General features: G+C 41.8%; 1 protein-coding gene across 1 annotated transcript; it reads right to left on the bottom strand.

Annotated features, from left to right (window-relative positions):
* Positions 1 to 4,667: 4,667 nt before the first annotated feature.
* On the bottom strand, positions 4,668 to 14,946 carry LYPD6B (LY6/PLAUR domain containing 6B). Its single transcript, XM_059476518.1, has 6 exons — positions 14,878 to 14,946; positions 11,888 to 11,982; positions 10,700 to 10,854; positions 9,574 to 9,672; positions 6,753 to 6,883; positions 4,668 to 4,844 (listed from the first exon to the last, which is right to left on the bottom strand). Exons 1-6 carry the CDS (start codon positions 14,881 to 14,883, stop codon positions 4,668 to 4,670), a joined length of 663 nt encoding a protein of 220 aa, XP_059332501.1. The 5' UTR covers positions 14,884 to 14,946.
* Between the last annotated feature and the right edge of the window lie 857 nt (positions 14,947 to 15,803).

Below are 15,803 nucleotides of genomic sequence, written 5' to 3'. Positions count from 1 at the left end.
ATAAAACCCCAAAATTATTACACAGTCGATAAAAAATTAAATATATATTAAAAAAAAAAAAAGAAAAAGAAAAAGATCGCAACTCCCCTCACAAAATTCAAAAATTAAAATCCCCAACAACCCACACTGAAATTGGGACGAATTACCCCAAATGAACATTCTGAGGTGACCTTTAAACCCTTAAATAATTTCCCTGCTAAAAATTCAAAAATAATTATGAATATTCAATATATTTCTTCTTTTCTGTCTTCCCCCTCTCTCCCCCCAACCTGCAGCTGCTTTTTCTGCCTCTCCTTGATGCCAACAGCAAAATAAATGAGATTTCTTTTTATTTTCATTAAAACAATAAAAAACTACAATTAAAATTATTTTAGCCATGATTCCAGCAATCAGAGTTTTAAAACAATGCAAATAAAATTAAGTTTTCTTCAAGCTTTCTGGGCTCTAAGAGGATAAATTACCCTAAAAAGGGAGGGTAAATATTCCTAAAAATAATCCTGGAATCAAAGAAAATCATCATCAAAGAAAACAATATTCAAATTATGCTGAATTAGGGCAGAATTCAATTTAAATTAAGATTTTACTGAGCAATATTTGTCACCAGAAAATTTCTCCACCAGAAAATATTTGAATATTTTTTATTAAAAGTGCCATTTCTGGAGAGGATTTAAAGCAGTTACACAGCAATAAGAAAACATCCAAACACTGAATAATGAAGAATTTATCAGGATTTAAGTTTTAAAAATAAACCTTCTATAGGCTGTCCAGTGCAAAGTAAATAAAAACCATATTTTACACACACACATATATATATATATCATAAAAAAATCATTTAACTGCACAAATGGATGGATTTGCCATTACTTCTGAATTCTTTGCAGGTTCAAAAATTTATGGATTTACAGAAATACCATTCCCAAAGTTTAGGGGTGGATTTAGGCAATGAAAAATTGAATATATTTAAATTACTACATCTGTGAACCCAAACTGAGACAAAGACATGACTGAAAATTGATTTTATCAAAAGAAAATTGGAACATATTTAAATTACAACATCTGTGAACCTAAAGTGAGATAAAGACATCACTGAAAATTGGTTTTATCAAATGAAAAGTTGAATATATTTAAATTTTAACATCTGTAATTTAAATTACAACATCTGAACCCAAACTGAGACAAAGACATCACTGAAAATTGGTTTTATCAAATCCAATAATACTTTTTAAAGTTCTTCAGACAGAGATCTGAAAATTCTGATATCTGAAAATATTTATATAAAAATTCTGCCATAAATTAAGGTCGGATTTCTGTACAGTCATTAATCCTGCTAAAAATATGGTGAATTTTAATACTCTTTTCTCAGCACATTTTCCTACAAAATCAGCATTTAGCATCAAATCCAAGCAGAGTTTTCCATAAAAAAAAAGATGAAGCAAAGGGAAAAACTTAAATTCCCTCTTAAATTCTATATTTCTTCTACCATGTGCCTCTTTGCATTGCATTAAGAGCATTTGCACATTCAATTCCTCATTACAAATAATCCCAAGATTTGCAGTAACGAAGGCGTTGGTGCATCCAAACAATTACAACTCATCATTAATATCCTCCACTCTTGGAATTCTAAAATTCCGATTTTAAAATGTAAAACCCGAGGTCAAATCCCCTCACATGTCCAAGCTGCATCCTTGAACCTTCAGCTGATTTACTGGGGTTTATCCCAAAAATTTTTTCCCAAAAGCAGAGGCATTTTATGAGGTTTAAAATCTCCATTTCAGAATTTCTTCACTTTCCAGAGAGGGGAAAAAAAAAATCATTCATCCAAGCAAAAAACCCCAAAGATTTTCCCTCCTGAAATGTCATTTTTTTGCTGTTGCAGCAAATTTTAGGGTCTCCCTGCCATTCCCAAAAGCTCTGGAATGGCACTTCCACTATAGAAAACCCCTCAGTGCTGAGATTATTGTAAATTATTGGCAGCGACTCCTACAAGACCACAGAGCTCTGGGAGGACTCGTTGGGATTGCAAGAGTTAATCCCAAAAATTGAATTTAGGAGCAACCTGTGCAGGAAAAATGCAATGACCCAAAATGTGGGAGCCAACTTCCACTTGGAGGAATTCCCCGTGGAGCAGAGAGAAACCTGGAATGGTTTGTCCACCAGAAAAAAAATTCTTTTCATCTGGAAAAATCCTTCATGGAGCAGAAGGAGGAAGGTAATTATGGGACCATCACGGAATCCTGGAATGGTTTGGGTTGGGAAGGACCTTAAAGCCCACCCGGATCACCCAGGGACACCTTCCCTGTGTAAAAGGGAAAATCTTTAAGGGATGCTGAGCTCTGTGCACAGAGCAGGGAGACAAAACAATTCCTGCTCCAGCTGGGCACCAAGGACAAATGACCAAATCTCAGCCCAGGAGCACAAACAGCTGTGGAAGAGGTTTTACAGCAGCTTCTGTGAGCCACAGAGAAGTTTGACAAGAGGATCCATTTTTACCCCTGAAAGAATTTTCTACCAAGGTCTTTGACATAGAAACCAAGAAAGAAAGAAGGATCAATAAGAGAAACCTGCAGCTGCCTATTCCAATGAGCACTTGGTTTGTTTCTTGTGACCAATGAGTAAAGTGTAAACTTGGGAGTTTTGTAAGAATGTATAAAAAGCATATTTGGAGCCTTCTGAAAATGGAGTGTGTTGCTTTGTACCATCTCTGTCTCAACTACAACAAACCCCGTGGGCTGCAGAGAGAAAAACAAGCAGGGTGGGACTGCAGGGGCTAAAGCTGCAATGGGACAATGAACTGCAAGGTGCAAATGGAGCAGAGCTGATCCCAGGGACAGACCCCGGCAGCGCTCGTGCATTTTGGGGCCATTTTGGTTCATCTTGGGTGCAGCCCTGGCTGGGCTCTGGTGCTGCCCAAGGTGGATCCATGGAGGAGATGCTGTGAGTGAATCCCTGCTTCCTTCTGGGACTCTGCCCAGCCTTCTCAAGCCTTGTCCGAGGCTGCATCCAACCTGACATTGAGCACTTCCAGGGATCCAGGGGCAGCCACAGCTGCTCTGGGAATCCCATCCCAGCCCTTCCCCACCTTCCCAGCCAGGAATTCCCTCTCAATATCCCACTCCAATCTCCCTTTTCCCAGTGGGAGCCATTCCCTGGCTCCTGTCCCTCCATCCCTTGTCCCCAGTCCCTCTCCAGCTCTCCTGGAGCCCCTTCAGGCCCTGGAAATTGCTGGGAGCTCTCCCTGGATCCTTCCCTTCTCCAGGAGAACATTCCCAGCTCTCCCAGCCCAGCTCCAGAGCAGAACTCCAGCCCTTCTGAATGGCACAGAATCCAGATATGGAAAGAGAGAATCCAGATCTTGAAAAATGAGAGATCCATGAGAATCCAGTCCCCGGAAAACCTTGACTCAGACATCAAGAACCATTTTCCTTCAGCAAGGAAAAAGCTTTTCCATCCAAATTTTGTAGCTGCACAATCGCCCATCCAGGAGCCACAGACTGAATTCAGACAACTTTCTGCATTCTAAGAACACTATGGAGGAAATGTCAGAATGTCAACAAGGCTGGAAATATTCCAAAATCTTTTTTACAACCAAATATAATTAGTGACACAAAGCAGCAAATAATTAAGGCAATATTGATGTAAAAGAAGCCAAATTTGTAGCTACTCGAATTTTTCAGGGAGCCGCTCCAAATCTCTTTTTTGAGTCAGTTTGAGTGACCCATCCTTCCTGAAAACATCCATCAGGACAATAAAATTCTTGGGAGAAACCTGTGCAAACCAAGAGAGAACACAGCAGAGCTCCTTCCTTATTTATTCCAAGTGCTCACTTGGAATTTTTAGGATAATGAAGCAGCTTGACCGTAGCTGTGATTTCGAAATGGTGATATCCCAATATCACAAAAACAATATTTTAAAATAAAAAAAATTTAAATAAAAATTTTAAAATTAAAAAAATAATATTTTTGTGATATTCTGTGGGGACACCCAATTGCAAAGGAATAATCTCTTTGCTTTGCAAGATCAGGAATTCTGCTCTGGCTGCTCCAACAGAATTTGGGATAGGAATTCTACATTTTCCATAGCTTCAAAACAGGAGGAGGATGAGGCATTTTATAGAAAGAAAAGATTTAATTTTGTATTACTGCCAGGAGAAATGAGAGCTCTGATCAAGCAGAAAAAAAACCAAGCTCGTATTTGTTCTCTATGAAACCAGAGGTGTTCTCTATGAAATCAAGATAAGCTCAGACACACCCTGATAAGAAACTCTGAGTTGTTTATGCACATTAAAGGTTTAAATCCAATTCCCACCTTTCCATGTCATCCACCCAAAGCTCCTTGCGAGAGTCTGTCCAAATTTTCCGTCATCTGCCTCACGATTGTGATTTTTTTTGACTTTTGATTGTGATTGTCACAGTCCTGTCCCAAAAACCAAAAAAATGTGCATTTTCCTCAGAAAATGGGCATTTAAAACTTGAACCCTCCGCACTGGAGGGGTTTTTGTGGGGTTTATTTCCAACACTGACGGGGAGGGATTCCCACTGAAACGCCCAAGGAGTTCAGGACGCGCCTTTCCGTAAATCTGCTGGGATGGAATCAGCGGCTTCTCCTTGGAGACCCTGCAGGTTCCTGGCCCGGGGGGTGTCCCAGCAGCTCTGTCTGGGGGTGCTGTGTCAGGACAGTGCCATTGTCACCAGCGGTGTCACCAGTGCCAGCAGTGTCCCCAGGCTGGGCAGGGCGCGGCTGCCCGCGGCCGCCCTGCGCGCCTGCAGCACGGCGAACACTGCGTTGGTGGCGTTGGTGGGGATCTCCACGTTGCAGATCATGCCCTCACAGCACGAAACACACTCCTGCCAAAAGGGACAAAAGGGTCATTAACTCGCGGTAATTAGCTCGGGGTGATTAATTCAGGGGGGTTAATTCGAGGTGATTCATTCAGGGCGGTTTTAAGGGAGAAACGCACATTTGGTGTTGCGAAGCTGAGCTGAACAGACCCATCCTGGCCAGAGCAGCAGGTGGAGCAGATATGCCAAAAATCATCTTAAAATCCAATTTATCCATGAATCAATTCTCCAAATCAGGAGTGCAGTTTTTACCTGGAGTCACTGTCCCCAGGCTGAGGTGGGATGTCACAGAGCCACACTAGCACTGCAGAAAACAGAGCTTCCCTTTCTAACACATCCACTCAAAATCTGCTTTGCAACCTTTCCGGTTTCAGCTGTTTTCAAGCTGCAAAATTCTGACTCTAAAAACTTTGTTCCCACTCAGTTTTCCCCTCTAGGTTTTATGGTGCAGAGCATGCAGAAATCCCATTGTTCCCATTGCAGAGCATGCAGAAATCCCATTGTTCCCATTGCAGACCATGCAGAAATCCCATTGTTCCCAGTGCAGAACATACAGAAATCCCATTGTTCCCATTGCAGGCCATGCAGAAATCCCATTGTTCCCACTGCAGACCATGCAGAAATCCCATTGTTCCCAGTGCAGAGCGTGCAGAAATCTCATTGTTCCCATTGCAGACCATGCAGAAATCCCATTGTTCCCATTGCAGACCATGCAGAAATCCCATTGTTCCCAGTGCAGAGCATACAGAAATCCCATTGTTCCCAGTGCAGAGCAGCTCCTGGCACATCCTCCTGGAAAAACCAGCCCTGGAATCACCACCTCCACCCCCAGGAGCAGCGAAGGAGTAGGCCAGGAGTAGGGCAGGGCAGACCAGAAGCGGGGAAGGAGCAGGAGTAGAGCGGGAGCAGGGGAGGGTAGAGCAGGACAGGAGCAGGGCAGGAATAGGGTAGCGTAGAGCAGGAGCAGGGCAGGAGTGGGGCATGAGTAGAGCAGGAGTAGGGCAGGAGGAGGGTACAGGTAGAGCATGAGCAGGGCAGAGCAGAGCAGGAGCATCCATGAGCAGAACACAAGCAGGGCAGAGCAGGGCAGGGTAGAGCAAGAGCAGGGTATGAGTACAGCAGATGTAGGGTAGGAGTAGGGCAGGAGCATGTCAGGAGCAGAGTACAAGTAGAACACGAGTAGGGCAGGAGCAGAACATGAGCAGGCAGAGCAGAGCAGGAATAGAGCAGGAACAGGGCAGAGCAGAGCAGGAGTAGGGTATGAGAAGAGCAGGAATAGGGCAGGAGCAGAGTACAAGCAGGACATGAGCAGAACACGAGCAGGCAGTGCAGAGCAGGAGCAGGGCACGAGTAGAGCAGGAACAGGGTACGAATAGATCAGGAGCAGACCAGGAGTAGGGCAGGAGCAGGGTATGAAAAGAACATAAGCAGGTCAAGGCAGAGCAGGAGCAGAACACGTGCAGAACATGAGCAGGGCAGAGCAGAGCAGGAGTAGGGTATGAGTAGAATATGAGTAAAGCAGGAGTAGAGCGGGAGCAGGACACGAGCAGAACACAAGCAGGGCAAAGCAGAGCAGGAGCAGATCAGGAGTAGAACACGAGCAGAACATGAGCAGGGCAGAGCAGAGCAGGAGTAGAGTAGGAGCAGGGTACGAGTAGAGCATGAGTAAAGCAGGAGTAGAGTAGGAGCAGGGTACGAGTAGAGCATGAGTAAAGCAGGAGTAGAGCAGGAGTAGAACACGAGCAGGGTACAAGTGAGCATGAGCAGAGCAGGAGCAGGGTACAAATGGAACACGAGCAGGGCAAAGCAGAGCAGGAGTAGAGAAGGAATAGAGCAGGAGCAGGGTATGAGCGGAGCAGGGTACGAGCAGAGCAGGAGCAGAGCAGGAGCAGAGCAGCTGCAGGCAGCGCTGACCGTGTGGCCGCTGTCCCCGCGGCGGTGGCAGCCCACCAGGTGACACTCCTCGCCCGTGGCGCATCGCTTGGTGACCGAGGTGCTCTCCCCGTGCGCCGTGAACAGGTGCGCGGTCAGGCAGTACCGCGTGCCTGCAACAGGGTACACAGTCTGATCCGCAGCATGAAACGCAAATCTGGAGTTTCATTCACTCCATTAAAAACATCTCTGGAGTTTGATTGCCATCATTAAAAGGAATCTGGAGTTTGATTGCCATCATTAAAAGCAATTTTGGAGTTTGCCATCATTAAAAGGAATTCCAGAGTTTGACTTCCATCATTAAAAGGAATTCCGGAGTTTGATTCACAGCATTAAAAACAATCTGGAGTTTGATTGCCATCATTAAAAGGAATCTGGAGTCTAGCTGCCATCATTAAAAGGAATTCTGGAGTTTGATTCCCATCATTAAAAGGAATTCTGGAGTTTGATTCCCATCATTAAAAGGAATCTGGAGTCTAGCTGCCATCATTAAAAGGAATTCCAGAGTTTGACTTCCATCATTAAAAGGAATTCCAGAGTTTGATTCACAGCATTAAAAACAATCTGGAGTTTGATTCCCATCATTAAAAGGAATTCTGGAGTTTGACTGCCATAATTAAAAGGAATTCTGGAGTTTGATTCCGATCATTAAAAGGAATTCTGGAGTTTGACTACCATTATTAAAAGGAATCTGGAGTTTGATTCCCATCATTAAAAGGAATTCTGGAGTTTGATTGCCATCATTAAAAACATTTCTGGAGTCTAGCTGCCATCATTAAAAGGAATTCTGGAGTTTGACTTCCATCATTAAAAGGAATTCCAGAGTTTGATTCACAGCATTAAAAACAATCTGGAGTTTGATTCCCATCATTAAAAGGAATTCTGGAGTTTGATTGCCATCATTAAAAACATTTCTGGAGTTTGATTGCCATCATTAAAAGGAATCTGGAGTTTGATTCCCATCATTAAAAGGAATCTGGAGTCTAGCTGCCATCATTAAAAGGAATTCCAGAGTTTGACTTCCATCATTAAAAGGAATTCCAGAGTTTGATTCACAGCATTAAAAACAATCTGGAGTTTGATTCCCATCATTAAAAGGAATTCTGGAGTTTGACTGCCATAATTAAAAGGAATTCTGGAGTTTGATTCCGATCATTAAAAGGAATTCTGGAGTTTGACTACCATTATTAAAAGGAATCTGGAGTTTGATTCCCATCATTAAAAGGAATTCTGGAGTTTGATTGCCATCATTAAAAACATTTCTGGAGTTTGATTCTCATCATTAAAAGGAATCTGGAGTTTGACTGCCATCATTAAAAGGAATCTGGAGTTTGTTTGCCATAATTAAAAACATTTCTGGAGTTTGATTGCCATCATTAAAAGGAATCTGGAGTTTCATTCCCGTCATTAAAAGGAATTCTGGAGTTTGATTCCCATCAGTGATACCCCAGAACAGCCTCTCACATCGACACACAGCTCAGCAAAACACCCCCAGAAAATGGCTCTGCAGAATCATCTGCAACTTGATGAAAAGAGCATTTAGCAAGAAATTAATTCCAGTGAAATCTCAGCTGACCCTTCCAACCTCCAGCAAGGCAGCTTGGATTGGAGTTGCTAATTAGCACCATCACCCACACATTTATTTTTGTTTCTCTCCCCTTTCTGGCAGCAGGTTCCTGCCAAAGAGGTTTGTCTCAAAACCAAAAGGTTTCGGGTTTGTTTCCTCATTCCTCTGCTCTGCTTCTTCCCCTTTCCCACCGTTCCCTGAACGTCAGCGGGTGAAAAATGAGGAAACATTTCCATTCTGTTGTGAGCTCCATCCTCCCCAGCACAGGTGTGAGCCCCGGTCAGGCAGGTCCTGCTGCTCACCAAGAACAGGAAATTATGGGATGGCATCCAAAGGGAAGGGAATGAAGCTACAGAGGAAATTCTTCAGGTTTTTTAAACAACATCTTTAAATTAACTCTTGGGAAGCACACAATTATGTGTATATACACATAGGTCATTAATACGGATGTATTATTAAAAAGCTGCTTGAGTATTATTTTTTTTGTTATATAAAACTGGGAGATGGAGTTAAGTAATTTTTCACTGTTGCTTTACAACCCTAAAGAAAATGAAGCTACAGAGGAAATTCTTCAGGTGTTCTAAAAAAGATTAAAATTAACTCTTGGGAGGCACATCATTATATATATACACAGGGAAATATACACAGGTAATTAATCTTGATATATTAGTCAGAAATCTGTTTGTAAATTAATATTTTATTGTTATATATTATATAAAACTGAGAGAGACGGAGATAAATAGTTTTTCGCTGTTGCTTTATAAGCCTGAAGAAAATAAAGCTACAGAGGAAATTCTTCAGGTGTTTTAAACAAGATTAAAATTAACTCTTGAGAAGCACATCATTATATATATACACAAAGAAACACATGTAGGTAATTCATATTGATGTAATATTAAAAAATCTGTATATTAATATTTTTGTTATGTATTATATAAAACAGAGAGATGGAGATAAATAATTTTTCACTGTTGCTTTGCACTCTGAAGAGAATAAATCTACACAAGAAATTCTTCAGGTTTTTTTAAAAAACATATTTAAATTAACTCTTGGGAAGCACATAATTATACATACACAGGGAAATATACACATAAGATATGGTATTATATTATATTTAAATAATATATTAATAATAGGTCATTAATACAGATGTATTATAAAAATATGAAACCCATTTTAATAATGTTATAATAGAATATTGATATTAACTTCAATATTAATATTTTATTTACTCACTTTCAGGACACCACCTGTCCTCAGCCCATCGGTTGCAGTTGTAGTTGTCCACTGCGTTGTCACAGGTGAAGCACTTGAAACTGTTTGGGAACGGAGTGGCTTGGAAAGGGTTAAAAAAGCATTAAAATGCAGCCAGTTGGGAAGCATTGAGAGAAAAAATTAAAATATTCAAAATGATGCTTGTACACGCATGAATTTATGGAAATAAATTAGATATATTTACATCTTTTCACTGTTAGACAAATAAAACAAGTTTGGCAGAAAGATTTTTTTTTCCTCTCTAGGCTTGAGCTCAAAGTATATCCTCATGTTTTCACTCTCATAATCCAAAATTGAGGCAGTGGTGGGAAAAGCAGGCAAGAGGGAAGAGTTTATCTCCCTCCTCGTGGAGATTTGCACAGCAAACATAAATCTACATTTTCCTTTGATGGAAAAATTGCATTTCCAGAGCTTGAACTCCCACTCGGAAGGAGAAGCTGGATCCTTTTAACAAAAGGTCTTTTAAAATCTCATTTCCATGATTTCAATGAATTATTGGAAGGTGCAGGGTTCATCAGGGGCAGGTATTATTTGCAGCTATTATATCCTGGCTGCTTTAACGATGCAGATAATGCAAATGAAGAGATGGAACACTGGTGATGCCAGATAAGAGCGAAAAAATAAATAAATAAATAAATAAATTATTCCATTAGTGCCAACTGGCCTCACAGGTCCCACGAGGCTTTTAATTACCTTCAGACTGAATTAATTGCATGCAGCAACACCTATTCCTCCCCTGACAAAACCCCCAACAAGATAAAAGACCAAAACCACCTGTTCTGGATTATTTACAAGGAAACCGCCGCACAGTTTCCTCTGCAGGGAGACAGAACAATACAAGAAAAGCCCTTAAAATGCCAAACTCCTCCTGCACTCTTTATTTGGCAAGTATTTGATTTATTTTCATTTAGTCAACTTGTCAAACGTTAAGGACAAAGTGCTGTGGGGTGAGAGGCAGAATGTTTATTTTAAAGTTTCTGTGGAGGCGAACAGCTGAAACGCAAAGGGCTAGGAGGCAAATAATGACAATTTTAAGCTAGAATTCCATACAGAAAAGGCCAGAATTCCACAAAAAAAAGCTACTTACGGTCTAGTGGAGGCCTGATGTTGTGGAAGTTGATGTTCTCAGCTGCAGCCCAGTGTCCTGAGAGGATGAGGAAGGGGAGAACGGCCGCGGCCAGCGCGCGCCGCAACGCTCCGGTCTCGAGCATCACTGCACAGGGAAACCCCCAGCCCTCAGGCCTGGAACAGCAAGGAAACGCATTATTATTATTGTTGTTTAGTGGGAATTGTGAGGATCTGAGCCGTGGGATGGTGAATTTCCTGTAAACCCTGCTGGGAGCGCGGAGATGCAGCCCTGAATGCCGGCGAGCGGCGCAAAGCTGAGCTGGTGGTGCCTTCTGCTGGCCAGAGCCCCTCACACAGGGCTGGGACTTGCAAAATAAACCCAAATTCACGTCAATCCTTTCATCTATTTGCCCTAAAAATTCCGTAAAAGAATTCCTAAAAATCAGCAGGATTGAGGTCCTTTAGGTCCAGCAAGAAACAGCGTGGAATAAACAGCGCCAAACACAAAGAAATCACAATTTTAACACCAACAACCAATCCCTTGCCTGGGATAAATAAATTTCACTTCAGACAAGCTGCACAATCTGAATTTTAAGTGCACTTCGCGCTGCCACACCATTAAAATTTTTAAGTGTGAATTCAATTTATTTCTTTTTAAGTGCATCCCAAGGGAACGCTAAGGAAGATGGCACAGATGTTTTGGACAAGGGGAGGGTGGAAGTTCACTCATCCCAAAAATCCATTTATTTGGGGCCCCCTGGGTGCTCTGCCAAGGCTTTAGAGAGAAGAACTGAGCATTTTGTATTCAGATTTCCACACCTCCAGACAAACCCAGGGAACTGTGGCAAACTCCAGCGACCCTGGAGCCCGGTTCAGATATTACAAATCACAACCTCGCTCCTCCCATGCAAATTCCCAGCAGGACAAACAAGCTGGAGTGGAGGCTCCTGCCAAACCAGAGCCAAAGGCATTCCCTCCAAACTTCCAGGCACACCCTGGCCAGGCTGGAAATGGTGCTCAGCAGAGAATTCCAGGAATTTCCCTTTTTACCCTGTGTTTTTTTTGGATTGGTTTGGGTTTTTCCAAACAGCAGAATTTCAGGAATTGTGAATTTTATTCTGAATTTAACCACACTGCTTGAGATCTGCTTAATTAAACCTGGGCTTTATGGATATATTTCAGGAGGTATTCCAAAGTCCCAGCCTACCTCTGCTCCCTGTGCACTTCCAACTCTCTTTCCCATAGGATGGTCCAGATTTCCTCTGGCTGCAGCCCAGGATCTGAAGGATTAGGCAGAAGAATCTATGGAGAACAAACAGCAAGAGATCATCAAAATTCTGTTTTCAAGACACAAATCAGCATTAAATTAAGATAAAAAGCAGGATTTTATACTGAAATATTTGCAGAAGCACTTGAGCTACACAATATGGCTCTCACTGAGCGCTGCAGAAATTGAAATTTCCTCCTTCCTGGGGTAGTCCAGTGCCATAAAAGACAAATAAAAGACAAAAAGTGAGGGAATGGGGCTCAGCCCACCCCTGAGGATGAGTTTCCTCCAGGATAACCACTGCTGAGGGGATGGCCTGGGTGGGACCACACCAGGGAACATTCCCATTCCACAGATTTCCCAACTTTCCCCAGGAATTCTGCCCAGAACAGCAGCAAGGGAACCTGAGGGAATGAAGACAAATGAACAAACGGTTCCCCCCAATGTGTGGAGCTGATCCAACTCCTGGAATTCCAAGTCATTCCAAGGCTGCAATCTCCAGAGCCACATTCCTGATCCCAATCCCCATCACCTCATCCTCGTGCCCCTGCACCATCAGGGATGCAGATTTCCTGACTCCAAGAAGGCTCCAAACATTGAAAATACCTGAGGGATGTTGGTAACTACATGAAAAGCGCCTCAAGTCCTCGCTCTCCTTCCTGGATCCCTTGCAAATGACTGTTTATCCTCGAATTCCAGGATGGAAGGGAATTGAAAGCTCATCCAGTTCCACCTCCCTTCTACTTCCACATCCCCAGCTTGCTCCAAGCCCTTCCAGCCTGGCCTGGGACATTTAAACCCTTGGAATATCCTGATTATACCCTTGGAATAGCTTAAGCAACCCAGTTTTGATCAAGAATTTCACAAAATTACAGCGTACTTCAAGCATTTTAAAATTATTTCTGCAGGAAGGGAGGGAACCGAATCACTCCAACATTTCCAGGGCTTCTCTCCTTGTCCCGCTGGCTTGAGGAAACTCTGCCTTTCTGGGCTGTAACTGGATCTGAAGCACCTGGGCAGAAATAAAAGGCACAATTCCACTTGTGCCAGTTTGCTGCAGACCCCCGCTGCTCCCCTGGCTCTCCCTCGTGCCAAATGGAAATTCTGAGGGAATATAAACACAAAAAAAAGCGACTCTGGCTGGGGGCAAGGCTCAGCAAAGCGACCTCCCAACCTGGTGCAGTCAAAGGTGTCCTTGTTTGCCAATAAATAATGGATGCTGTTTGCCATGGCTTGGTTACACAGCTGCACCACCAGGGCGTTCTCCAGTCAAATAAGAAAATATTGGCCCCAAAAATGGCTTTCGTATCTCACCCAGGATCTCTCAAAAGCTTATTTTCTTCCCAGAGCCTTATCTCTGTGGAGCTGGCAGATAATATTATCTAGCAGGGTGAGTAAATGTTTCATTAAGCCCAATTAGGAGCTCTCATTAACGAGGGGTGGGGGGAAAATGTCACAACATGGAAGATTAATTTATATAAACAGGAGCAAACAGGGAGCTCCAGCTTTCCTGGGGGAGGGAAAACAACCCAAAAGGGAAGGTGCTATAAAAACCCCTGTGACTAAAACCCATTTCAAGGAAACAGCCAGGAACACAATGGCTGAAATAATTAAAATATTCCAGAGGGCTGGGACCTTTTGCAGGGTGCGATGGAAAAGTGGGAAGCAGCACGCCTGCTCTCTGATTTTAATAAAACCCCAGCCTGTTTTTCCTGGCAGGCTCAGTGGAGGATCAGCAGACTGAGCATCAGATATGGAATGCAAATGAAACTTCCTGCTGTCACTCAGTAAGCAATTTTCAGGTGCTGTCAGATAATTGCAAACGCTTCTGTTGAGCTCCTTAAATTGCACTTCAGGACACGGGGAGCTCCACAGGCAGAAAGGAATTTTCTGTTTGGGGCTGGAAAGGTAAAACCCAACAGCTGACGTGGCCCTGCCACAAATCCCAAAGGGCACAGAGGAAATTCAGCTTGGCTGAAAGGGCACAAAGAGCAAGAATATGCCCCAGTCTCACGTTCTCCTCTGGACACCATTTAATTCCTGAAAAACTCAGACAGGGAACAAGTGGCACAACAAATCTTTTAAAAACCCCAAAATTTTCTTTAGGAAACAAGCAGACACGTTTAAAATGAAAAGGTGGGGGAAAGTGAGTATTCTGACTTAATTAAATAAAAATTAATAATTAAATAAAGATTAAAGCACTCCAAAAATTATTGCGGACCTGCAAATTTAAAACTCTTTACTATGGAAGTTTTATCTTTTTTTCCCTGCTGAGTTAAGTCTGTATTTTTTCACTTTTTGCCTCACAGCACGTTATTATTAGCAGAACACACCTCAGAAAAATGGGCTTCACATCACACTGACAGACATCTGCAAGGAGCAGCAGTGACAGAACGCAGGTGAACTCATCCACCGGATCTCTAACAACCACAATTTCCTTTGGCTGCACCCAGAGCCCCTCTTGGAACTGAAATTTGGCCTTAATTACCAGAAATTACCGAGTTCTTTATCTGAGATCTTGTAAAAGTGCAGCACAACACGGTTTTAGCCAGGGGCAGGATGTTGGCATGGGAGGTGTCTGACTGCACCAAACATTGAGATGATTTCAGAAAGAAAATAATCCCTGATGAACACGATAAACCTGGGGAGCATCAATGCAGGGAGGGACTTGTGAGCTGAAAACAGGGAGTGAAAAGTGAATTATTCCTTTCACAGCTCAAAATGACGCTCAGTTAATGTCAGGTAACTTCAGCTTCAAACCCAGAGCCCCCCATGGTGCAGGGATGGATTTTCCCCATGTGGAAAATAATTCATTTTGTCTAAAAGTCCATTAATGAGATTAAATTTCTGCCAGTTTTCCATTTCCTCAAAGAACTGAGCTTTGCCAAACCTCTGGATGGCCAAAAGTTGAGTTTGGAACACAAACTCACTTTCATACATCACCTGCAGCTGGTTTAAATCTCCCCCTCACCCGTGCAAGGCTGGAAATTGGAATTTAATATGGCTCTAGAGAAAAGAGATGACAGGAATAAGCAGCTTTTTTTTTTTTTCTTTCCTTGAGACAAAGTTAAATGTACAGGCCACAAATAGGTTTCATCCTATAAATGAAAAGAATATATATATTTTTAAAGAGAATATATTATATTTAAAAATATTCTTTTAAATGAATATATGTTCATATATATATATAATATATATATAATAAATATATTCATTACTTTTTTAAAAATAATATAATTTTGTTTAAAAATATTGTAAAATATTTTTATAAAAATAAAATATAATATAAAATATTTTTATAAAATGTAAAATATAATTAAAATAATACAATATTGCTCATCCTGCTGCAGGGTTTTACAGGGAGAACTGAAGGGAGGACGTGGAGTTGGTGGGGCAATAACTGCTGTGTTCTCATGGTTATTCTGTAAATTGAATTTTTCTTCTGCATAAAAAATCCCAGTGCTTTCAGGGTTGAATTTTGTAAATTGAATTTTTTCCTTCTGCATAAAATAGCTGTTATTTCATGGTTGAGTTTTGTAAATTCAATTTTTTTCCTTCTGCATAAATAAGCTGTGTTCTCATGGTTGAATTTTGTAAATTGAATTTTTCCTTCTGCATAAATAAGCTGTGTTCTCATAGTTGAGTTTTGTAAATTCAATTTCCCTTTTTTAGGGTTTTTCTTAAGCCTGGAGGATTCTACAGAACAGAATTACCCAGCCAGGGGAAATGTGCCCCTTCCACAATGCCAGGGAAAGACAGAGGAAGCAATAAACTTTATGACAGAAGGGAAAAAAGGTTCAACCCTTTTATATATATATATATATATATAAATATATAAATAAATATATATATATAT

The sequence above is a fragment of the Ammospiza nelsoni genome, chromosome 7, assembly GCF_027579445.1.
Source record: "Ammospiza nelsoni isolate bAmmNel1 chromosome 7, bAmmNel1.pri, whole genome shotgun sequence".
NCBI classification, from domain to species: Eukaryota; Metazoa; Chordata; class Aves; order Passeriformes; family Passerellidae; genus Ammospiza; species Ammospiza nelsoni.
The sequence above is the reverse complement of the archived record's forward strand: the minus strand, read 5'-3'. Positions and strand labels throughout refer to the sequence as shown.

Coding starts and splice junctions, on each gene's coding strand:
- LYPD6B (XM_059476518.1), bottom strand. Junction 9,673..10,699: donor CATCAGGCCTCCACTAGACC/GTAAGTAGCTTT, acceptor ACCCTTTCCAAG/CCACTCCGTTCCCAAACAGT. Junction 6,884..9,573: donor GGACAGGTGGTGTCCTGAAA/GTGAGTAAATAA, acceptor ACCCTGTTGCAG/GCACGCGGTACTGCCTGACC.